At 44.9% G+C, this 26,511-nt stretch overlaps 1 protein-coding gene across 1 annotated transcript in view; it reads right to left on the bottom strand.

Moving 5' to 3' along the window:
- Positions 1–13,048, bottom strand: part of CLUAP1 (clusterin associated protein 1) — a 76,783-nt gene extending 63,735 nt beyond the window's left edge. The window contains exons 1-3 of the mRNA XM_040356564.1: positions 12,919–13,048; positions 10,448–10,559; positions 5,666–5,750 (exon numbers count right to left, since the gene is read on the bottom strand). Coding sequence (XP_040212498.1) covers positions 5,666–5,750; positions 10,448–10,559; positions 12,919–12,940 — 219 coding nt within the window. The 5' untranslated portion in view covers positions 12,941–13,048. The remainder of the gene's footprint in view (positions 1–5,665; positions 5,751–10,447; positions 10,560–12,918) is intronic.
- Between the last annotated feature and the right edge of the window lie 13,463 nt (positions 13,049–26,511).

The raw sequence follows: 26,511 nt of genomic DNA, 5'->3' as shown, positions 1-26,511 counted from the left end.
AATTGCAAAACCATGACCACTTAATCTCCCAGTTTACCCTCCTCACTATCTAAACAAGCCTAACTTCCCTCCAGGTATGTCTGGATTTAAATGGTGGCTAGAAAAAGGTTTATATAGAATGGGGCACTATTTTTCACCAACTGGACCCCATTTCCTTGCCCGCAGTCGCGGGTCTAAGTTTGACTTGCCACACATATTTTGGTTTCTGCCAAAATGTCCCACTTTTTTAAATCATTATGCTAGTGGGGCAGGATGCACCTTCCCTTTCTCCATATGAAAAGTGGTGTAATAGGCATAAGGGTCAGAGAAGGAGCACTCTTGTTGATATATAGTCGGTTTCTACTCTTCTCTGTCTTCTCTGTCTCGACTGATATGACTTTGAAGATATTGAACACGCTTTAATGCCTCATTTCGTGGCATTTTAAATATATTGCTTTATGAAGCGAACCTGAAAGTTCTTACTAGATGGTACCTTGTTCCTGTCCGCCTAGCTAGGATGTATGCACGTTCCTCTTCTTGGTGCTTTTGCAGAAGCTCCGTGAGGGGTACTATGTATAATATTTGGAGGGGGAGTTCCAAAATTAGGGTGTATTGAAACAGGGTTTTTTATTTGCTCAGTCATGTGTTGGGAGAAGCGGTAGACCCCCAGCCCCAATACGCCCTATTAAATAAAGCTATTTCTGGTATTTCCCACAACGCACAGATATTGGCTTCTTTTATTTTTCTGGCAGCCAAATGTATGATAGCAGGAGCTTGGAAGAAACCATTTCCTTTACCCATAACAAATATAAAATCTCTTGTAAAACAATACATGAAAAGTTGGCAAGTGTGCTACTTGAATGACTACCTCTTACTTTGTGGTTTCAGGGCACCCTAGATCCTCCGTTTCTCTCTTTCGTTATCCTCTCTATTCTTGGATTTCTGGATGTATCCTTATTCTGTATATTGTTCTATTTCCAGTCGTCAACAATCTCTAATCTATTCCATTATTTTCCTTTTACAAATGTTATTTTTGTTATTAGCAGAAGCAACAGATAGTTTGGCTACTATTGGAAGGTCGACCTTGCACTCTTGTATGATAATTTTGCAGATTGTAGCTGTGTTATGTTTACTATTGTCTTCCTTTTTGTTGAATGCAATTGTACACTGTACTATATGCAGTTCTAGTGCCTTTTGCTGCTGTACTATTTTTTTCTAATGTTCTGCTTTGTAAACAATAAAAACATTATGAACATAAAAATTTGTTTACCCGTTTTCTTGCAAGCAGATTAGCTGAAATATATTGCCATCCCTATAGACAAGGATAATAATTATGGAATTCTGGCAAATTCATGTTTTGGTGTATTTAAAGAGCAAAAAGACTGTAAATAGGAGGCATGTAAAGAAGATAATCCTTCATTCACAATCAAATGCTTTCCAGGAAAAATAGCACTGCCGCTAATTATGACAACAATTAGTCACCACAGAGGTGGGCTACAAGCTGGTTCCTCATGACTCCGCTGTGTAATGCCATTCTAAATCTTCAAAAGGAGAGGGGCGAGTTATACATCCTGCAGTAATTGTTCAGAAAGGCAGCACCTAATTGCATACACTGCTAGACCGAACTGCGATGGCCGGGGGCGAGAGGTGATGTAAAAAGCCTGCAGGGAAAATCTATAAAATAATGTCCCCAACTGAGTAGATAGGAGCTGATCAGTGACACATTGCCCAATGCTAGACTTGTGGTGATAAATGACAAGACGTTTATTCCTTTACTGTAAATGTACAACAGTTTTCCCAATAGGTTATTAAAGCCCTGGCTTACCATTTTACATGTGGAGTATACTTTCTATTTAGTCTCAGATATATTCCTATTTAATTCTGCTTTCGTTCATCCCCACCATATTCTAGTGTTAGCATAAAGGTGCCCCTATGGGTACAGGACGGTGGTGAAGACCGACACCCCCCCCCCCTGCCGAAGACGTCGAAGGAGAAGCCCGGGAGGGGGCCGCTGTAAAAGAGCTAAAGTAGAAAGCGCCCCCCCCCCCTCGGGGCGGAAGAGAACCAGACGGCCGTGAAGACCTGCACACCCCCCCCCCCGCAAAAGACATCGAAGAAGCAGCCCCCCCTCGTAAAAGAGCTAAAGAAGAGAGGGGGGCCACCGGAGCTGACTGAATAATAAATTACTCTAATAACCCTGTGTAGTGTTTTTTTCACATTTGTTTTCCGCCAGGTGAATGGGTAGGGGTACGATGTACCCCATACTCATTCACCCAGGGTGGGGTCCGGCATCTGGGGGCCCCCTTATTAAAGGGGGCTCCCGGATTCCGATAAGCTCCCCTCCCGCAGACCCCGACAACCAACGGCCAAGGTTTTGCCGGGAAGAGGCCCTGTCCTCATCAACACCTACCCCCCCCATGTTGAGGGCATGCGGCCTGGCACGGTTAAGGAGGGGGGGCGCTCGCTCGTCCCCTTTCCTGACCGGCAGGGCTGCTGCTCGGATACGGGTCTGGTATGGATTTTGGGGGGAACCCCACGCTGTTTTTTCGGCATACGGGGTGTCTCCTTTTATTTGAAATTTGGCGTGGAGTTTACCCTCAAGATTCATACCAAACGCAGTGCTTGGTATTGGCAGGGATCCAAGTCGGATCCCCGTTCAATATCGTGCCGCGGCTAAATGCAACCGCAGCTAAAAGCACTGTACAAATGCAGCTGATCGCTGTGCCTGGAGTCTTGAATTCCAGCAAAACATAAACATGCTTTTAGCTGCGGCAAAACAGCCGTTCGTTTGAAAGGGGCCTTACTCACTGTGTCCCTGACTTTGTGGTGTCCCGCAGCAGTGACACCTATGCAGAAATCAGGAGATAGGGTCTCCTCCACCCCCCCTTACTTCATTCATTAACAGTCAGCTGACCTCTAGTCTCTGTGAAGGGAGTGGGCGGCCGCAGGCTCCAGGGACAGCCCTGCTGGGCGACTGCAAAAAGGCTAGGAGAGCGGTGCGGGCTTCACGAACAGCCCAGGATTAGGTAACCCCTGGCAAATCGTCATTTGACCCCCGAGGGGGTCCCAACCCCAGGTTGAGAACCACTGGTCTAAAGCTTGCCATTTCCTAAATGTCGTGCAGGACAAATTCATGGGTCAGATGGTAAATGCACCAACAAGAAACAAAGCGTTACTAGACCTACTGATTACCAACAATACAGACCTTATCACGGATGTGGAAATACGGGGCAAATTTAAGAAACAGCGATCACAGGTCAATTTTTTTTCAGTATAAATTACACAAATAGGAAACATGAGGGGAATACAAAGACACTGAATTTCAAAAGAGCCAACTTCCCTAAACCACGATCCTTGCTAGAAGATACTAAATGGGATAAAATCTTAGAAACAAAAAATACGAAGGAAAAATGGGTATGCTTTAACCGCTTGCCGACCAGTCGCCGCAGTTTTACGGCGGCAGGTCAGCTCGGCTGCGCAAAATCACGCAATATTACGTGATTTTGCATTTTAGTCACTAGGGGCGCGCGCGTGCCCGGCAGGCGCGATCACCGCCGGCACCCGCGATCGCTCGTTACAGAGCAAGAACCGGGATCTGTGTGTGTAAACACACAGCTCCCGGTCCTGTCAGGGGGAGAAATGACTGTTCGTCTGTTCATAAAATGTATGAACACCGATCTGTCATTTCCCCTAGTCAGTCCCACCCCCCCTTCAGTTAGAACACACCTAGGGAACATAATTAACCCCTTTCTCGCCCCCTAGTGTTAACCCCTTACCTGCCAGTGGCATTTTTACAGTAATCAATGCATTTTTATAGCACTGATCGCTATAAAAATGCCAATGGTCCCAAAAATGTGTCAAAAGAGTCCGCCATAAGGTCGCAGTACCGATAAAAATCGATGATCGCCGTCATTAGTAGTAAAAAAAAAAAAAATAATAAAAATTCCATAAAACTATCCCTTATTTTGTAGACGCTATAACTTTTGCGCAAACCAATCAATAAACGCTTACTGCGATTATTTTTATGTAAAAAAATGTAGAAGAATACGTATCGGCCTAAACTGAGGAAAAAAATTTTTTTTCCATATATTTTTGGGGGATATTTATTATGGCAAAAAGTAAAAAATATTCATTTTTTTTCCAAATTTTTGCTCTATTTTTGTTTATAGCGCAAAAAATAAAAAAACGCAGAGGTGATCAAATACCACCAAAAGAAAGCTCTATTTGTGGGAAAAAAAGGATGCCAATTTTGTTTGGGAGCCACTTCGCATGACCGCGCAATTGTCAGTTAAAGCGACACAGTGCCGAATCGCAAAAAGTGGCCCAGTCATTGACCAGCAAAATGGTCCGGGGCTGAAGTGGTTAAGAGCATATTAATTAAGGGTATTAGCCAGTGCATCCTAATGGGAAATACATTTAAAAGAGCTAATAAAAGTCCTGGGTGGCTTAACTCCAACGTAAAAAATTCATATAAAAGCAAAAAGGAGAAGGCCTTCAAAAAAATACAAGGCCAAGGAATCGTCATCAGCATTCCAACTTTACAAAGAATGCAACAAGAAATGTAATGTAAATTTCATGTACAGGTACAGCACACCTACACTTTACCAATAATGATAGTTAATACACTTTGGTGAATATTATGGGTTTACTGTACAGCACGGTATTGTGTAAGCTCAACTTTACTTAAAGCGAGAGTTCACCCGAAAAAAATGTTTTAACATTAGATTGGGCCTAATTACGGGAAGCAGAATCGGGTGTTTTGATTAAAATCAATGCAGTACTTACCTTTTTTGAGATAGATGTTCTCCCGCCGCTTCCGGTATGGTCTTCGGGACTGGGCGTTCCCATTTGATTGACAGCCTTCCGATGGTCGCATACAGCGCGTCACGAGTTGCCGAACGTCGGTGCGGCGCTATACGGCGCCTGCGCACCGACGTTCGGCTACTTTCGGAAACTGGTGACGCGCTGTATGCGACGGTCGGAAGGCTGCCAATCAAATAGGAACGCCCAGTCCCGCAGCCCATACCCGGAAGCGGCGGGAGAACATCTTTCTCAAAAAAGGTAAGTACTGCATTGATTTTAATCATAACACCCGATTCTGCTTCCTGTAATTAGGCCCAATCTACTGTAAAAAATAGATTTTTTTGGGTGAACCTCCACTTTAAAAGAACCTAATGAAAACAGCCATCTCTCTCCAAGCTGGGTATGAAAAGAGATCAGGGTGCTGGTCAGCATATGGAAAACTCATCAGCTGTTCTAATGTAAGTACAAGGGAATATTTTTAGCCGTGGGAGGGGGGTAATTTTGGACTTATAGACTTATATAAAAGCATAGGTGACTTAAATTTGAGTTCAGCACTGAAAGCTCTCATTGCATCATAATTCTGTGATGTGCAGCTTTCTTCTTATGCTCTACTGTGTGTGGTTGAGAGACTGCAAGTTGGTTCTATTGTCCTGCATTGTCACCCAATCACATCAGTCATTCATACCCTTGGGTTAAAGTAGTGTGGCTGTTGAGTAAAGATATTGTATGCCATGACAATCAGAAGTTGTCAGCCAGCGATCTGTACCCTCAGGGTCAGCCTAAATGCTAATCATTTTCATATGGCAGTATTTGTGACTACAACCTCCAGTAAGCAATTCATACAACAGTCAGCGAAAAGGAAGAACACGTCGCAGATTCTTACCATAAACTGGGCTATGGCCTTAATGAAGAACACTCTGTCTTGTTCTGTATCCACATCCATGGGGATAACTGTGTGGGGCTCGTACCTAGTGAGGAAAGGACACACAGAGAAGGTTTGGTCGAAAATGGTAAAAACATAAAGCTCATTTATAAACCTAACAGCAGAGAGAAATGCTGGCCCATGGCAAACAATTGGCTTCTAGCTGTCATTCCTTCAATGCAGATAGAGCCACATTATGCCAATGTGAAAATCCAGCTTTGTTTACCTTCGTCTCCAGCACACATTGAAATCAGTCTAGCACACTTTAATTTTAGATTCCCTTCTTGCTTCAAAACATACTTTTGCTATTGGAATGCCAATATTTTTCAAAATGAAGCCGTCAGGTTTTGTGAGAATAATGAGCCAGTGCTGATTTGCAGCGCAGCAACAGAAATGAACTAGCCACAGCCAGCTAGCTCATAATGATGATGTAACTTGGAATGAAGGCCAAATATACTGGACACTTCCCCCCCCCCCCCCCCAGGCCAATTTTCAGCTCTCAGCTCTGTCACACTTTGAATGCCAATTACTCAGTCATGCAACAGTGCACCCAAATAAATTGTTTATAATTGTTTTGAGACAGATAGAGCTTTATTTTGGCAGTATTTAATCATCACTGGGATTTTTGGTATATATAAAATTAAAAAAATTGAATATTTAAAAAAAAAAAAAAATCAAATGTTTCTGTAATATGTTTTACAAATTAATCATTTTTTCTACATGCATTTAGATCAAAATATATTCTTCTACATTTCAGTCTACAATACAGGGAGGGAAAAAAGTATTTGATCCCCTGCCTATTTTGTACTTTTGCCCACTGGCAAAGAAATTATAGGGTAGTTGGCCTCCAGGTTTGCACACATCTCACTCAGGAGGGATCTTTGCAGATCCTCTTCAAGTCATTAAGGTTTTGACGCTGACGTTTGGTAGTGCGAACCTTCAGCTCCCTCCACATTTTTTCTATGGGATTAAGGTCTGGAGACTGGCTAGGCCACTCCAGGACATTAACCACTTTAGACCCGGACCAAAATGCAGGTAAAGGACCAGGCCCCTTTTTGCGATTCGGCACTGTGTCGCTTTAACGGACAATTGCGTGGTCGTGCGACGTGGCTCCCAAACAAAATTGGTGTCCTTTTTTTCCCACAAATAGAGCTTTCTTTTGGTGGTATTTGATCACCTCTGCGGTTTTTATTTTTTGCGCTCTAACCAAAAATAGAGTGACAATTTAAAAAAAAAAATGCTATATTTTTTACTTGTTGCTATAATAAATATCCCCCAAAAAGATATAAAAAAAATATTTTTTTTTCCTCAGTTTAGGCCGATATGTATTCTTCTACCTATTTTCGGTAAAAAAAAAAAAAAAAAAAAAAAAAAAAAAAATCGCAATAAGCGGTCACGGAGCTTCGGACCGGGTCGTGATTGTGCCCAGCCGTGCCATTCTGCCGACGTATATCGGCGTTAGGCAGTGCTTAAGTGGTTAATGTGCTTCTTGAGCCACTCTTGATGCTTTAGCTGTGTGTTTTGGGTCATTGTCATGCTGGAATACCCATCGATGACCCATTTTCAATGGCCCGGCTGAGGGAAGGAGGTTGTCACCCAAGATTTGAGGGTACATGGCCCCGTCCATCATCCCTTTGATGCAGTGAAGTTGTCCTGTCCCCATAGCAGAAAAACACCCCTAAAGCATAATGTTTCCACCTCCATGTTTGATGAAGGGGATGGTGTTCTTGGAAACATAGGCAGTTGAGTTGATGCCAAAGAGCTTGATTTTGGTCTCATCTGACCACAACACTTTCACCCAGTTCTCTTCTGAATCATTCATATGTTTATTAGTAAACTTCAGACAGGCCTGTACATGTGCTTTCTTGAGCAGGGGGACCTTACGGGCCCTTCAGGATTTCAGTCCTTCATGGCAAAGTATGTTACCAATTGTTTTCTTGATGACTATGGTCCCAGCTGCCTTAAGATCATTGAAAAGATCCTGCCGTATAGTTCTGGGCCGATTCCTCACCGTTCTCATGATCATTGAAACTCCACAAGGTGAGATCTTGCATGGAGCCCCAGACTGAGGGAGACTGACAGTTATTTTGTGTTTCTTTAGGAGGAAACACATACACAATATTGGTATAATGTTCAGCGCTAAACCATCTTATGAAAAAGATTAAAGTTTAAAATTTTAATGAAAAGGCATGCATCTGTATGCTGATATATATCTCTAAAAGCAATTTGCAGCCCTGGACCACTCCCACCCAGAGACACACAGCAGACATTTCCATGAGGCTCATCGAGGCTCCAGCTGCGGCTAACACAAGGTGCCCGTGGATCACTTAGAGACGTTCCGGCAGTCTTCCTGTGACACTGCATGTGGAAGTAGCGAGCGCTATGCTAACCGTCCCTAGTACACGGCGAGGTGGAAAGGGATGGCGGTTGGCAGATGCAGATCCTGCTGGCGTGGAGGTGGAAGCCTTCTGATTTGGACAGAGAAACATGCGGTCGAAGCTGAAGGGCCGGGCCCCTGGCCTTCTGGCCTGGATTTTGTGGTGCCTGCCCCGGTCAGTTGTTCGGGAGAGAACACTAGCTCCTCCTTTCCACCGGGGGAGCGGTTAGTATTTCCCGAACGTGATTAGGAGGGAGGGATGGGAGTAGTGGGAATAGCCTGTTGGCGTGGGCTCTCCCCAATCTCTCCGAACTCTTACCTACCTGGCTGGGAAGGGTGCTGCTGGTCCGGGCTGTGGGCCAGGGTCCGTTGAAAAGCCTATGGTGATGTGCCCCTGGAGTGGCAGTCCAGGGGTGCCGTAATCGCACTAGTGTTTTTACCGGCACTTTTGCTTTTTGGCACCTTGGTCATGTCACCATACCACCTTTTTTACACCTGCCTCTAGGGCCGGGCCTTTTGGCTAGGACCAGTGGAATTATTTATTCCTGGCCGTATTGCACGATGGTCACTTTCACTCTCCCTTATCTTTCTTCTCCCCCACTTTCTTTTTATTTACCTCTGTGTTGTCACTTTATGTCTTTTTTTTGTTGGTGCACGTTATTGTCACTGTGTGATTAGTAAAGTGCCGGGTCCTCGGGCCAGCCCTGAACGTCTTGGGAGTGGGTGGACATGGCCTTCTGGCTTAGTTCGCCTGCTCTCATGGGGTCTCCCTTCGGGGGAGCCCCACCAAGTACTGGGAGGGTTCTGTTTCGGCAGACCCTCCAAGGAATTTGGTCCGTGTCGGCTTCGGCTGCTCGGACCACTTGAGTACCTTAGTCCCCGTCTGGAGCCTAACGCCCCGGGGGATCAGGGTCAGGTCCTTCTTGCGGAGGACCGATTGACGCAGCACCACTTTTTTGTGTTTCACTCTTTATGTGTGTGCACATTTTTTCTGCACCAGGTGGAGTTTTTTGGGTGCGCTTTGCACGCCATAGGCTTTTCAATAGAAAAACTGCATGTGGAAGTTCCCACCCACTCTAGCACTCTGCAAATGCTCCAACATTTTTCACGCAAGTTGTTTTATACTTATATACTGAATAAATTCCCGAACTGTTGTAAGAATTGCAATGGCAGAGCCACTATTTCTCACTGAATTTCTGGCATTTCCCAGTTGGCTCAATGCAGGATGGCTCAGTGAAGGCAGCGGGCTAGGTTAAATATCAAATTAGTTAGAAGTCCAGTAGAATTATTGTCTAAAGGACCTCCACAGCAATGGTCTCCAAACTGCGGCCCTTAGGGCACTATTGCCATTCACTTATACCAACAGAGGGGCAGGATTCCCCCCCACTGACACAAATGAAGGGGCAGAATTCCACCCACATCCCTGAATACAAATACAAAATGTACACTCCAAAAAAATATATATAATACCAAAAGGTTCAGAAGACGTTTTTATTGAAAAAATATATGAAAGGCTATGTATAGCTAGTAGCAGCCTTTCATATCTATTTTTCAATAAAAACGTCTTAAGAACCTTTTAGTATTATATATATTTTTTTGAGGTTTAACAGTCACCCAAATTTAAAGTCCCATTTGAGGAATCACACTCTTTGGAGTGTACCTTTGTATTAGAATTCCTCTCAATGACTCCAACAATGGGGCACTATTCCTCCTAATGACACCAAAGATGGGGTACAATTCCCACCAATGTCCAGACCTTAAAAGGGTTTTAAACCCTCGTGTTTTTTTTACCTTAATGCATCCTATGCATTAAGGCGGAAAAAATTCTGGCAGTGACAGCCCCCCCCCTCCCCCCCGTTTTACTTACCTGAGCCCCGTATTTCTCTCGGTGGAGACGCGCTCTCCCTCTCTGCTCGGGGTCCCGGCTCTTGATTGGACAGATTGATAGCAGCGCAGCCATTGGCTACCGCTGCTATCAATCAAATCCAATGATGTGGGCACCGGGGGGTGGGGCCAAGTCCGGCATTCGTGTCTATGGACGCAAATGCTGGACTCGGGAGCACGCCCGCAAGGTAACCCCCCCTGGGAGAGCACTTCTTCTAGTGGGTTATCTGATGAGAGGAAGAGCCGCCGAGGGACCCAAGAAGAGGGCTCTACAGCATTTCACTTCCCTGCCCTCCACAGCACAATTGTTACTGCAGGTATAGCTTTTTGTCAATGTTAATTGTTATAAGCAAAAGAACATGGGTGGAGAAATTATTTTTCTATATAAAAAGGTATACATTTGATTTGATAAGCAGACAACACCAAAAACTATCCATCTAGCAAGATCTGGGTAGATGGACTCAATATTTACAGATACATACCTTTTAACTAACCAAATGAGAACTTCTGCAACCAGTGGAAAGTTGGGACTGCGGAAATTCTCCATAGAGATGAGACGAGGGTATCCCAGGGCCCTCATCATTTCTGTAAAATCTGAAAAACAAGTTAAGCACTAGTTAACACAGGACACCGTTGCTAGCACTTCAGGGTTTACTGATAGACATGCTTTGTTCTCATCCATCACCAGGTTTTAAAGACCATTAAAAGAACAAAATAGCAATGTACATTCAGAAGACGATATAAGGACTACTCGCATTAGGAATGCTCAGTGAGATGCCACTGTTCTAAAAGGATTTGTTCACCTTTTACCAAAAAAATGGTTACGCAGGTAAGGGGCGACTGTAGATAAAAACAAACTGTGCCGCTTTGACTAAAGTTGGATATTGCCGTTAGTAAACGTGTAAGTGTAAGCTATGTACATATGTATATGCCTAGCCAAGGAACTCCAATGCCCTGTACACACGATCGGTCAATCAGATGAGAACGGTCTGATGGATTTTTCCATCAGTTAACCGATGAAGCTGACTGATGGTCAGTCGTGCCTACACACCATCAGTTAAAAAAACAATCGTGTCAGAACGCGGTGACGTAAAACACAACAACGTGCTGAAAAAAACGAAGTTCAATGCTTCCAAGCATGCGTCAACTTGATTCTGAGCATGCGTGGATTTTTAACCCAAGTCGGCGCTATACAGCGCCTGCCGTGTAGAGCTGACTGCGCAGGCGCCGTATAGCGCCGACTCGCAGCTCGGCTATTTACGGAAAACTGGTGACGCGCCTTGTGCGACATGGGAACTTTTTCATAACACGTCAATCATCTAACCCAGGGATAGGAACGCCCAGTCCCACGGGAATCAGAACCTGGAAGCCAGGGAGAAAATCACAATATAATGGTAAGTACGGCGAAAAAATAAAAAAAAGACCTGTATACTGTAAATGTCGTTGGTATGCTGGATGTAATGTTAGATTTTTTTTTTTAGGGTGAACCCCCGCTTTAAGGCAGCCTGTGCATTTGAAATCATGGCTCTCACAGCACATTGTGCTGTGATTGGCCAAAGCATGCAGGTCAGGTGCATGCTTTGGCCAATCAGTGGCCGTCAATGCACTGCGATCCCGCAGTGCATTCTGGGGCAGTCTGCGGCGGACAAACTTGCCACGAGCGCCCCATGTGTTTGTTTGTTCTCCCTAGGAGAAACAGGAAGTGAGAAATTCAGACAAAGAAAAAAAACATTTAGAAGGGAAATGGAAGGAAAAGGTAAGTGAACCAACAATGCAGTAGCTTAAAGGAACCTATTTAGAAAATAAAAAACAAACCTTTACAACCCCTTAAGAGTCGGTTCACACTGGGGCGGCACGACTTTGGGGGCGACTCGGCAAGTCATCCTGAAGATGACGACTTCAGAGGCGATTAGCAAAATGGCTTCTGTATAGAAGTCAATGCAGGTCGCCCCCGAAGTCGTACAAGAACCTTTTTCTAAGTCGGAGCGAATTGCGTCGCTCCTATTAGAACGGTTCTGGTGAATAGAATGGGACGCGACTTGTCAGGCGGCTGAGTCGCCTGACGAGTCGCCCCAGTGTGAACCGGCTCTTAGGTTGTATGTTTGTAAGACTTTTAATAAACAAAAAGGTTCCCAATGCAAAAATTATTATTTTTTTAACTCCACTTATTAAGTACGACAGGCTGCATTAAGGTGAAAAAAACATTTACCTTTACAACCCCCTTAAACACTGTGCAGAGACGGACCAGTCAGATCTCCGCTCTCCTCTATGGGGGGGAGGGGATCGAATGAAGACGAACCATTTGTTAGTTTTCATCCATCTGATCCGCAAGACGAATGCAACATACGATTTGCATCCGTCACACTTTAGCGGAGAGGATGCCAGCGGACATGTCACCGCTGACATCCGACGCTCCATAGGAGGTACATGGAGCGCCCGCTCAGATCCACCTGAAAAAACTGACAGGCGGATCTGAACGGTCCGCACGTGTGAAAGGGGCCTTAGTCATGAAGGGGGGGGACAAAACTTCCTGGAGGTCAAGTGGTTAAAGGGGGCAGTAAAAATGCAGCTCAAACGCACATTTTTACCACCCCGTGACCGCACATCTACGCTCAGCCTGTCGCAGTGAAAAGTTTTCCCGATTTGATCATTCGGTTTGTTATTAAGGACAAGACATTCCGGGGGAGACACACCTGGAAAACTATATATCAGCCCTAATGGTGATCTACTGAGGGCCCCAGGGCCCCTCCAATTGTCCCCAGGAACCAGGGGCAGTGGGTGACCGTGCTATCCCCTCACACAGGCCCCTCTGTGGACTACAGGACAGCGGTGAGGTATAAATGCCTGTAATACTAAGTGAGGTGTACACACAGACATTACTAGGTGCTTCCAGCTCCATAAGAAGGAAGTGTAATACATAATACAGGAGAACAGATACAAGAACAGCTCTTACTCCGCAGGTCCCGGTAAGACATGGTGCTGCTGCCGCCGTATTCCGCGTCACAACAGGAGGCTACTGCAAGAAGCAGGCCGTAACCAGGCGGAGGCGTTCGCTGCCATGACAACCACTGCCGTACGGTGACTCAGAGGGCTCAGAAAAACGCGGGGAAAGCCTACAGGGCAGCGCATGCGCACTACGTTCTATTCTCACGCTGTGGTAATACTGCCAGTGCCTGGGCTGTACAACAGTACCAGTGTGTGAGGAAAGATGTGGCCGTGTGTGGTGATGGGCTGCTCATAGCTGAGCCTGTCTACGGCATTAATCATGTGTTGTTTTTTTTTTGCAGTAAAACTCATTTCTGTAGATATAAACTGTAATTAAATGACATTTAGTTTGTTGAAACACTGTGTGTCATAAATGACTGCCTACTTTCACACTGAAAGCGACCGGCGTTAGTGGTAAAGTGCCGCTAGTTTTAGCGGCGCTTTTGTCCAGTAGCGGGGTCGGGCGCTTTTAACCCGTAGAGAGGGTTAAAAGCGCCTGTGTTGCGCTGCCAATTAATTTTAATGGGCCGGGCAACACCGCTCCCAAACTAAACAATAAAAATTATATACAACAAATTGCGCTAAAAACAACGAATAATGTGATACCAAGTACATAAATTTGCACTTGGTATGACATTATTAGTTGTTTTTAGCGCAATTTGTTCTATATAATTTTTATTGTTTATTTTGGGTTGGGTCACCATTTTCACTTATTGCAGCTTTATACATTTGTTTATTAATTGTGTGGTGTGACTTAGGCCCCGTCCACACGACCGGATCTATCCGCTGAAACTGGTCCGACGGACCAGATTCAGGGGACAGATCTGGTCGTGTGTAGGCCTGACCGGACAATTGTCCGGCGGATCGGACAGTTTCCAGTGGACAAAAATTTCTTAGCCTGCTAAGAAATCTGTCCGCTGGAAACCTGTCCATCGGACGTGTTCGGTCGTCTGTACAGACTCACCGGACACGTCCGACCGACCGCCATCCCTCGAATGCGTCGTACTGATTCGACGCATGCGTGGAAGCTTTGAACTTCCAGGGCCGCCCACGTCGCCGTGTCATCGTATTGTTTACGCGCGGATTTCTGTCTGATAGTGTGTACAACCATCAGACAGAAATCTCCGGGCGGACATGTCCGCTGAAAACGGTCCGGCGGACCGCTTTCACCGGATTGTCCGTCCGTGTGTACGGGGCCTTAGATTATAGTAGCGCTGTAGTATTTTTATTTTTCACCGCTCCCAAACTGCCCCAAAGATGCTGCTTGCAGGACATTTTTTTCCCATCCCACAAGCGCACCGCCTCAGTGTGAAAGCACTCAGGCTTTCATTATGGGGAGGCATGAGAGGCGCTATTTTTAGTGCTAAAACCCCCTAAAAATGCTCCTCGGTGTGAAAGCCCTCTGGCTTTCATTATGGAGAGGCATGACAGGCTCTATTTTTAGTGCTAAAATTCCTAAAAATGCACCTCAGTGTGAAAGGGGTCTTATTTTTAACCACTTCAATACTGGCCATTTGGACCCCCTTCCTGCTTAAGCCAGCTTTCAGCGCTGTCACACTTTGAATGACAATTGCACGGTCATGCAACACCGTACACAAATACATTTTGGAATTTTGTTCACACAAGTAGAGCTTTCCTTCGGTGGTATTTAACTACTTGCCGCCCGCCCACCATCAAATCGGCTCTCGTTTTGGGATGACGCTCTGAGCTCCATGAACGTGCCCGCGGAACCCGCAGACTCGATGTCCGCCGGTGTCCCGCGATCGTGTCACGGAGCTGCAGGACAGGGAGATGCCTATGTAGACAAGGCATTTGCCTGTTCTGCCTAGTGACAGGACACTGATCTTCTGCTCCCTGTCATCGAGAGCAGTGATCAGTGTTGGGTCACTGGTACTTCAGCCTTCACACAGTTAGAATCACTCCCTAGGACACACTTAACCCCTTCCCCGCCCCCTAGTGGTTAACCCATTCACTGCCCGTGTCATTTTCACAGTAATTAGTGCATTTTTATAGCACTGATCGCTGTATAAATGACAATTGTCCCAAAATGGCGTCAAAAGTGTCCGATGTGTCCGGTATAATGTTACAGTCACGATAAAAATCACAGATCGCCGACATTAATAGTAAAAAAAATATATTAATAAAAATGCCATAAATCTATCCCCTATTTGTAGACGCTATAACTTTTACGCAAACCAATCAATATACGCTTATTGCAATTTTTTTTTTTTTTTACCAAAAATATGTAGAAGAATACGTATCAGCCTAAACTGAGAAAAAAATGTTTTTTTTATATATTTTTTGTGGGTATTTATAGCAAAAAGTAAAAAATATAGTTTTTTTTCAAAATTGTCGCTATTTTTTTGTTTCTAGCGCAAAAAATAAAAACCGCAAAGGTGATCAAATACCACCAAAAGAAAGCTCTATTTGTGGGGAAAAAAGGAAATGGGCACTGGCTAAAATGTTGCCCAGCAATGCCATCAGTGCTACCCCTCAGTGTCCATCAGTGCCACCCAGTGTCCATCTATGCCCAGTGCCCACCTATCAGTGCCACCCATAAGTAACCATCAGTGCCACCCATGAGTGCCCATCAGTGCCGCCAAAGAGTGCCCAGTGCCGCCTATGAATGCCCATCAGTGCAGCATACCAGCGCCGCCTATCAGTGCCGTCTATCGGTGCCCATCAGTGCCACCTCATCAGTGCCCATCAGTGCCACCTCATCGGCGCCCATCAGTGCCGCCATATCAGTGCCCATAATTGAAGAAGCAAACGTACTTACTTACAAAAAAAACTGAAAAAATACACTTAATTTTTTTCAAAAATTTCGGTCTTTTTTTAGTTGTCGCAGAGGTGATCAAATACCACCAAAAGAAAGCTATATTTGTGGGAACAAAATGATAACAATTTCATTTGGGTACAGTGTAGCATGACCGCGCAATTGTCATTCAAATTGCAACAGCGCTGAAAGCTGAAAATTGGCTTGGGCAGGAAGGTGCGTAAGTGCCCAGTATGGAAGTGGTTAAAGGGTCACTAAAGGAATTTTGTTTTTTTTTAGCTAAATAGCTTCCTTTACCTTACTGCAGTCCTGGTTTCATGTCCTCATTGTTCGTTTTTGCTCTGATGTTGCTGTAATTCTCCTCTGTTTTGGACACTTCCTGGTTGTCTGTTTCCTGATCACCACAGTACTGATTTTAGTTTCGTTTTCAAACCAATACTGCTCTATGGCTCTGTCCAGCACAGATACAGCATAACATGCTAAAACAAAACTAAATGCAAAAACGAAACTAAAAATCTACAGGTACATTATATGATTGATTTTTATCTATTTTTAATATTTTTTAAAAGGAATCAGTTAACTATTCTGTCTCTATACCGTGTAAACAGTCATTTCAGCCAAAAAATGTTTTTCTTTTAGTGACCCTTTAAGGCCTGGTTCACACTGGTGCGTTTTGACATGTGTTTTGGCGTGTCAAATCGCATGTCAAAACAACGGTATTTGCCGCAAATTGCCGGCAATGGCACCGTCCTAATCGGTGCGACGCTGCATCTGCGGCATTGCACCGATTTCAAAAAGTAGTCTCTGTACTACTTTTTGCGATTTCGGCCCACGACTTACATTTATATTCTATTCCTTAGCCCAGGTTCACACTGGACTGCGGGAGTGAAGCCGTGGGTGCGAGTTCAGTTGAACTCGCACGATTTCACTCCCGATTTCGGCCACGATTACAGAGACATCTGTGCAGGTTTCTCCCGCAGTCCAGTGTGAACCTGGGCTAAGGGATAGAATATAAATGTTGCCACCTTTTATATTGCTTTTACTTTTCTCTTCTTGTTTTATTTTTGATGTGGTTACAAGGGGGTAGATTCAGGTAGCAGATACTACGGCGTATCTCCACATACGCCGCCGTAATTTCAAATCTGCATCGGCGTACCGTTACGCCGATTCTCAAAGGCAGATACGCTTAAAAAACAGGCTTCCTCCGCCGACGTAACTTGAATGCGGCGGCGTATAATTGTGTGCAATATTACGTTGGCCGCTAGGGGCGCTTCCGTTGTTTTCGGCGTAGAATATGCAAATGACCTAGATACGCCGATTCACAAACGTATGTACGGCCGGCGCAATTTATTTATGTCGTTTACGTTAGGCTTTTTCGGCGTAAGGTTGTTCCTGCTATTAGGAGGCGCAGCCAATGTTAATTATGGACGTCGTTCCCGCTTCGAAATTTAAATTATTTACGTCGTTTGCGTAAGTCGTTCGCGAATAGGGATGGACGTAATTTACGTTCACGTCGAAACCAATACGTTGTTGCGCCGTACTTGGGAGCAATGCACACTGGGATATGTACACGGACGGCGCTTGCCCCCCCTTCCACATTTGAATTACGCGCGCTAACGCCGGCCCCATTTACGCTACGCCGGCACAACTTACGGAGCAAGTGCTTTGTGAATACTGCACTTGCTCCTGTAAGTTGCGTCGGCATAGCGTAAATACGATACGCTGCGCCGCCGTAACTATGCGCGCCCCTACCTGAATCTAGCCCAAGGTTTTCTAACTAATCATCCTGTTCTCCATTCAAGGTTGTGTTCATATCATAAAAGTAGTCTGTTTGCACAGGTCATTTTTAATTGCTTTTAGTTTAAGGTCTGTATTAAATTGAACACTGACATTACGCCCCTTTTCTTGTTCAAAACCGTTTTTTTTTAGTGAGTGCTAAGACTGCAAAATAAATAGCAGCACAACAATTATTTTCTACATTAGATGTTTTATTTTTACCATTTCAAAAATTGTACATTTAACCATAAGCCATTTATCTTTATAGTGGGAACCCAATTAGCAATGATTGGCGTTACTGTGAAGTAATCTGCCACTAGCGCTCTAAGGCTGCATTCACATCTGAGCGACAGCCGCGTTCGCGTGTAGCGGCGTATTTTGCCGCGAGTACAAAACTTTCACTTTTTTTTTTTTTTCTCAAAGTCTTCCCATTGCTGTCAATGGGAAAACGCCTATGTCGCCTGAAAAAAAGGGTCCGGGACTTTTTTTCAGGCGACAGGCGTTCGGCGTCTATGAGATGTGAACCATCTCCATAGACAGCAATGGGAATTCTCCCCTCGAGCGACAGAAGCGTCCGGCGTCTGGCGTTTTGTCGCTCAGGTGTGAATGGGGTCTAAAGGTAGTGCAGCAGGTTAAGAATGGATCCTGAGCTCTAGGGTTTAGTTAATTAAGCCTTTGTGTTCTCTTTTCTGGTGCACAAATCTTTCACAATCAATTAAAGAAGTTACTACAAATACACCTAGAGTGGAATCTCCAGAGAATCTGAATGCAGATTTCAGTAATTAATCCTACGCCTAATAAGAATTGCATTGCTCCTTAGAGTAGAATTAAATTCCAGATATATTCATACACCAAACAATTTATTGACTTTGTAGATTAGCTTAACCACTTGCTTACTGGGCACATAAACCCCCTTCGTTCCCAGGCAAAATTTCAGCTTCCGGCACTGCGTCGCTTTAACTGACAATTGCGCGGTCGTGCGACGTGGCTCCCGAACAAAATTGGCGTCCTTTTTTCCCCACAAATAGAGCTTTATTTTGGTGGTATTTGATCACCTCTGCGGTTTTTATTTTTTGCGCTATAAACAAAAAAAGAGCGTCAATTTAAAAAAATATATATATTTTTTTTACTTGTTGCTATAATAAATATCCCAATTTTTTTTTTAAAAAACTATTTTTTTTCTCAGTTAAGGCCGATACGTATTTTTCGACGTATTTTTGTAAAAAAAAAAAAAAATCGCAATAAGCGACTGGTTTGCGCAAAAGTTATAGTGCCTACGAAATGGGGGATAGATTTATGGGTTTTTTTCTGTTTTTTTTTTTACTAGTAATGGCGGCGATTTGCGATTTTTTTGTCAGGGCTGCGATATTGCGACGGACGTATCGGACACTTTTGACACAATTTTGGGACCATTCACATTTATACAGCGATCAGTGCTATAAAAATGCACTAATTACTGTATAAATGTGACTGGAAGTGAAGGGGTTAACACTAGGGGGTGAGGAAGGGGTTAAATGTATTCCCTACATAGTGTTCTTACTGTGTGGGGGGAGGGGGTGACTGGGGGAGGTGACCGATGCTGTGTCCCTATGTAAAGGGACACAGATCGGTCTCCTCTCTCCCTGACAGCACGTGGAGCTCTGTGTCTACACACAGAGCTCCACGTCTTGCTGTGTTACCGGCTGTGTTCCCGACGTTCGCTAGTGTCTGGCGGACATCGCGGCCGCCAGTCACTCGCATCGGCTTCCGAGCGATGCGCCGGGCACGTTGTTTCCCCGCTGCGCGCCTCCAGCGGCGCGCACAGGAATCAACAACAGCAGAACGTCTATGGACGTCCACCCGGTACTTGAGAGCCGCGCTGTGGACGTCTTTCGACCATAGCGCGGATCTCAAGTGGTTAAATCAGCAATTACTAGGGAGAACAAACGAACACATGGGGCAAGTTCGTCCAAAGCAGAACGCCCCAGAATGCACTGCGAGATCGCAGTGCATTGACGACCACTGATTGGCCAAAGCATGCACCTGACCTGCATGCTTTGGCGTGTGAGGGCTTTCACACTGAGGCGATGAGCTGGCAGGAGAGAAAAAATTCTTCTGCAAGCAGCATCTTTGGAGTGGTGAGAGGAGCGATATGTATACCGCTCCTTCCCATTTAAAACAATGGGAAACCGCGCTAATACCGCCCGCAATGCGCCTCTGCAGAGGTGCATTGCGGGCGGTATTAACCATTTATTGGCCGCTAGCGGGGGTTAATACCGCACTGCTAGCGGCCGAATCCCGCGGCAATTCCGGCAGTATAGCGCCGCTATTTTTAGCGCCGCTATACCGCCACCACCACCACGCCTCCCGCCCCCAGTGTATAAGGGGCCGAAAGGTATACAGCTGTAAGGCTCAGGGAGTGCATTAATAATTTTCTGAAAGTATTCGAAACTAAGGTAAACTTTTCAGTGTACTGCTTAGACACAATTAACATTTCTAGATGTTCCCTATAGAATAACATATTTTCTCCCTTTTGAGTATACAGTAGATTCACTTGAATTGCTATAAACAACAACAAAGTGTTTTCTTTTCTTTAGTTTGTATCCCTGATATGCTGTTATCAGTTTGAGCCAACAAAATTTCAACCATCTGTATGCTTAATTCCTATGGCCTTTCTTGTTATTTTTTAGTTTTTTTATGGAAGACCAAAGAGCCAAGGTCTGTCTGCATTGTATAATCTGATGATAATAAGGGCTAAGCATAATACATTAATCTTTTTAAACCGTTTTCTGTTTATTGAAGGTCATTTTGAAAACCCTGGCACAATAAAATGTTAAACACAAATTAATATATACAAAAGCTCTGCAAACATTCTAAAATGCTTTAACCTCAAATGTACCAAATACATACATTGTAGCAAGGTCTCTGGCTTTGTCCAGTCTAATGAGAACTTTTCCGGCCAGAGATAGCTGACATCCTTCTGTATGTGGTGGGTTGTGAGGCATAGTGGGTGCGAGGTGGACAAAGTTTTTGGGTGCCAGACACAGGAAGGATGTAAAAGAGGTTTTATTTCTCTTAACAGTCCTTTTTATTTTTGGGGGGGAAAGAGGGTTAGGCCCAGGACACCCTTAAATAGTTGTAGATTCAATTGGCAGACTCCGAGACTTCAATAGAAGGACAGCTGTGCAGGGAAAAGCCCCAACAAGGCGCCACGTCTGCAGGACTGCTGTCTCGTATGGCAACAGTCTTTAACAGTTCCTAACTTAAACGTAACAGTTCTTTCAGCTTCACTACAACTGCCTCTAAGGCCCCGTACACACGAGAGGATCGATCCGCTGAAATTGATCCGCGGATCGGTTTCAGCGGATAGATCCGCTGGTGTGTACGATCCGCGGATATATTTCGGGCCGACCGATTTCCAGCGGATAAAAATTTCTTAGCATGCTATGAAATCTATCCGCTGGAATCGGCTCCAGCGGATCGATCCGGTGGTCTGTACAGACTCACCGGATCGATCCGTCCGAACCCATCCCTCGCATGCATCGTAATGATTCGACGCATGCGTGGAATTCCTTATATGACAGCGTTGCGCACGTCACCGCGTCATCATCGCGGCGACGGCGCGACACGTCATCGCGATGGGAATTCGGCGTGGATTTCGATCCGATGGTGTGTACACTCCATCGATTCAAAATCCTCAGAGGATTTATCCGCGGAAACAGTCCGGAGGACCGTATCCGCGGATAAATCCTATCGTGTGTACTAGGCATTATAGTTTTTCAACTCTGACTTCTCTCACTAGACCCTCTGAATCCCCCTCACACAGCCTAATAGCCAGATGTTCCCGGGATAGGCCCAATCTCCGGCCTAGAAGGCTGGGGCACATGACACACCTCCACCCAGACAGCCGTCCGGGTGGCACAGAACATAGATCACCTGACCTCACCCGAATATATAGGATCTCCCAGCAGGCTAAGGGATTCAAGAAAACCCCTGCCCATTGGCTGAGATACCCCATATACCCATAACCTGTCCTTGGGTTACCCTTCTTGTATCTAGTACCACCAAGTACCCGGCCACCTACCTAGTAGTAGTAGAAGAGGAAAGTGCAACAAGGCTAAAGGGAGAAATCAATGGATCTCCAACAATTGACCAGGGTTACTACTCCTGGCAAGTAAATTTGTGAGGAGCATCCCTGACTAAGCCCCAGGGTGCTACACATTAATACTTATCAACTGAATTAATTTTAACAAGACTACAAATTCCTACCATGCCTAGTCATGTCTGTGAATGTCAGAGTTTTACAATGCCTCATGGGACATGTAGTTCTGCAACAGCTGGTGGTCCGTAGATCAATCAACCTTTATTCTTAGCCACACAATATTTATTTCAGTAGGTTACATAAATTTCAAGACTGATGGATCTTTTTGAACTATCTATGTACAATACAAATGTCCTTCCTATCTAAGCTAGGATTTCCTTCAATAACTAGTGACTCCTATTGACTCAGCTCATATTTTATTCATATTTTATTCATATTTCATTTCTAAATTTCAGGTGCCTCAAAGCTTCGTAGAACAAAAAAAAATTTCTTTCATAAATAATAAAGTTTCTCTCTGGGAATATGTTTTTCCAGCATTTCTTGTTTTCCACATTTTTTTGCGTTCTCTGAATGTTACATCTTGTAATAGCATGAAATCAAAATGAGACAGCTTTTCAAGTGGGGATAGTAAATAAGAGTGAAAGATTGTGAATATAATAGCTAACCAGTGTCTATTCACAAAATTATCACACAAGTAAACATAAGGCAAATTTAGTTATTGTGGTTCACTGTAATTAGCAGAGCAGCATGTGATTACTTTGGTCTACCCTGGGCTCTGCAGACTGCAAGTCTGATTGCTTCTCCCTGCCTTCTGGAGACTTTCAGAATATAGTGAAAAGAAAATAGTGGGTGGGAGAATCAAATGAGCAGCCTGAATATTTATGCAACTCTAGCAAATTCCTGGAAGGAGGTGCCCAGATGGTGGCTGGGGGAGTGAATAAATAGTCTGGAGCCTGGTAGAGCAGGGGTTTTTCACAGGGGGAGAGGTTCCCAGCCAGAAGTGCTATTGCCTTTCCTGGCAATTCAGCTGAAGATCCTGCTAGTCTCATAGAAGTCACAGCTGTGCATAGCTTCTGCAAGTTCCTAGAGAGCTAAAAGAGGGGTTCCACCAAGGATCTAGTCTGGAGGCTCAATGAAGATATTGTCTGGTGGGAGACATTCAAGTCCTAGGGCCACTATGAGTACAGGCCTGAGAGGGAGATTCTAGTGACTGTTGCTGCTGTTAACCCTTGGTGCACTGGTATTAAGGCTTGCCTGGCCTGGAACATTGCTTATGGTGTCCCAGTGATGTCCATTTAAAGTTCTACTGCTCAAGGGACTGCAGTCTACTGGTCAGGAAGTCAAGGAAATTCTCCCCAATGAAACATGGGATAGCAAAAAAAAAGAGGGGCAGGGTGGTGATGTTACATTCTCCACCATGTCCAATTAGAGATCACTATGCATTCATTAAGAAAATACAAAGCATTCTCTAAATGGTGCCCGTCCTGAGCAGCCAACCACCTGTGTTCAAAATGCAGCAGGCCAGACTTTCAGCACGGGACCAGGAAGTAAGTGGAGATAACTGGAGTAGCAGTGTCTAATTTAATTATTTCGAGCTTCTAGGCCCCATGCACACGAGACGCTGGTAAACTCGAGTTCAGAGGCATTTGGGCATTTTTTTCAACTGGCCCTGAACACATTTAATGTTATCCTATGTGTCCATGCACACATTCACGTTTTTTTTGCGTTTTAAAGCAGTTGGGTTTAGGCTTGTTTTTCCAGACGCAAAATTTTGGGTTCAGACGCAAACGTTTTTGCGTTTCAAAGCTTTGGAAGGGTCTACAATGTCTTTGTTATGAATGCTGATAGCCGCAAACGCGGTAAAACGCCGCTAAATGTGGCAAAACGCTGCAAAATTCACGGCAAAAACGGGCGTTTTAAACGCCGTTTTTTGCCTTTGAAAACTTGAGTTTACATGTGTTTGCATTTGCTTCTCGTGTGCATGGGGCCTAAGGGGCAGGTTTGTCATATTTATAGTTAAAGGAAGGGAAAACATACCCCGCAGTGCAGGAAGAGTGCTAGCATTGCCTCAGGTTGAATTCAAGGCCACAGAGAATATAGCCATGATAGAGATGGGCGCCAGTCACTTCAGTCCTTTACTTCAAATTCTTGCTATGGCTTACAGGGAGAAAATGTTAGGGTATAAGTCTCCTTTCAGTATCAGGGCTCCAGACTCCACCAGACAAGGAAGTGCCAGGATGCTCTGAGGGCAGTGACCAAGTATTAAAAAAGTGACATTTTACTCAAACTCATTAAAACCAATAACATCAACAGCTGGCAGGAACAGTAGGTGGGTTTTTAACCACTTGCTTACTGGCCAAATATACCCCCTTCCTGCCCAGGCGAAATTTCAGCTTTCAGCACTGTCATGCTTTGAATAACAATTGCGCGGTTATGCGACGTGGCTCCAAAACAAAATTGACGTCCTTTTCCCCCCACAAATAGAGCTTTCTTTTGGTGGTATTTGATCATCTCTGCGGTTTTTATTATTTGTGCTTTAAACAAAAAAAGAGCGACAATTTTGAAAAAAAAACACAATGGGCCAGATCCACGTATATCGGCGCATATATAGGCCGGCGTAGCGCATCTCATTTCCGCTACGCCGGCTCAACTCAGAGAGGCAAGCACCGTATCCTCAGAGCATTTTCTTCCAACGTTGCGACGGCGCAACATAAATTCGTAGGCGTAAGCCGGCGTAATTCAAAGTAGGCTTGAAGTGAGCGTGTTGTATGTTAATCTAGTATGACCCCACGTAATTGACGCTTTTTACGAATGGCGAATGCGCCGTCCGTGGACGTATCCCAGTGCGAATGCGCAAAATCACGTCGCAAATAGTCAATGCTTTCGACGTGAACGTAACTTACGCAAAGCCCTATTCGCGAACGATTTACGCAAACAACGTAAACGACGAAAAATTTGACGCTGTCCCAACGTCCATACTTAACAGTGCGTACGCCTCATAGAGCCAGGGGTAACGTTACGCCGAAAAAAGCCTTAGGTAAACGACGTTAAAAAATTGCGCTTGGCGGACGTACGTTTGAGAATCGGCGTATCTAGCTAATTTGCATACTCTACGCGGAAATCAACGGAAGTGCCACCTAGCGGCCAGCGTAAATATGCAACTAAGATCCGACGGCGTACTAAGACGTACGTCGGTAGGATCTAGCCCACATACAGGCGTATCTTGTTTTGTGGATACAAAACAAAGATACGACGGCGCATCGTAGAACTTACGCAGTGTATCAATAGATACGCCGCCGTAAGTTCTTTGTGGATCTGGCCCAATATTTTTTACTTTTTGCTATAAAAAATATCCAAATTTCTACAAAAAAAAAAAATGTTTTCCTCAGTTTAGGCTGATATGTATTCTTCTACATATTTTTGGTAAAAAAAAGAGAAAATCACACTAAGCGTATAGGGCCAGATTCAGGTACAATTACGTTACTCCGCGGCGGCGTAGCGTATCCCATTTACGTTACACCGCCGCAGTTTTACAGCGTAAGTGCCTGATTCACAAAGCTCTTACCTGTAAACTTGCGGCGGTGTAACGTAAATCCGCTCGGCGCAAGCACGCCTAATTCAAATGGGGCGGGCACCATTTAAATTAGGCGCGTTCCCGCGCCGAACGTTCTGCGCATGCTCCGTGTTAAAATTTCCCGACGTGCTTTGTGCGAAATTACGGCGCCCCAATGTTTTTTTTGAACTGCGACGTGCGTTACGGCGTTTCGTATTCCCGGACGTCTTACGCAAAAAAATAAAAAATTAATTTGACGCGGGAACAACGCCCATACTTTAACATGGCTGTTCTAAAGATAAGCCATGTTAAAGCAGGCCTAACTTTGCGACGGGAAAAACCGACTAGCGACGACGTACGAGATTGCGACGAACGCGCGGATCTTCGTGGATTGCCGTAACTAGTCATTTGCATATTCTACGCCGACCGCAATGGAATCGCCACCTAGGGGCCGGCCTAGAATTGCATCCTTAAGATCCGACGGTGTAATTCAATTACACCTGTCGGATCTTATGGCTATCTATTCGTAACTGATTCTTTGAATCAGTCGCATAGTTAGGACGACCGGAACACAGAGATACGATGGCGTATCAGGAGATACGCCGTCGTATCTCTTCTGTGAATCTGGCCCTAAGCGTATAGTGATTGGTTTACGCAAAAGTTAAAGCGCCTACAAAATAGGGGATAGAATTATGACATTTTTTTTATATATTTTTTTTTTTTACTAGTAATGGCGGTTTTTGTCAGGACTGCGATATTACGGCAGACACATCGGACACTTTTGACACATTTTTGGGACCATTCACATTTATACAGCAAACTGCACTGATTACTGTATAAATGTGACTGGCAGGGAAGGGGTTAACACTAGGGGGCGATCAAGGGGTTAAATGTTTGCCCTGCTAGTTGATTCTTACTGTGGGGGGGGGGGGACTGACTGGGGGAGGTGACCGATGGGTGTCCCTATGTACAAGGGACACACCATCGGTCTCCTCTCTCCCTGACAGGATGTGGATCTCTGTGTTTATACACAGAGATCCACATCCCTGGCTCTGCGACTGCCGATCGCGGGTACCTGGCGGACATCGCGTCGTCACCTTAGTGAATCGGCGGGCACGCGCCAGCAGGCGGAGGCCCGAGGACGTCATATGACAGCCTCCTGGACCTGTAGAGCCACCTTGTGGCCGTCATTCAACATTGGCCCGGGTCCCAACTGGTTAAGGAGGTTTGAGTCAGCGTCAGTTAGAATACTAATCCATGGCTCCTTTTGAATTTCAATTACACCTATGGTTTTAGCATTTAAAAAGGGCATCATCATCAGGCCCGGATTTACTCCCTTTGCCGCCCCAAGGCCGGGTCCTTCAATGCCGCCCCC

This window comes from Rana temporaria, chromosome 6, assembly GCF_905171775.1.
Source record: "Rana temporaria chromosome 6, aRanTem1.1, whole genome shotgun sequence".
NCBI classification, from domain to species: Eukaryota; Metazoa; Chordata; class Amphibia; order Anura; family Ranidae; genus Rana; species Rana temporaria.
This window is presented reverse-complemented; position numbering and strand designations above follow the sequence as displayed.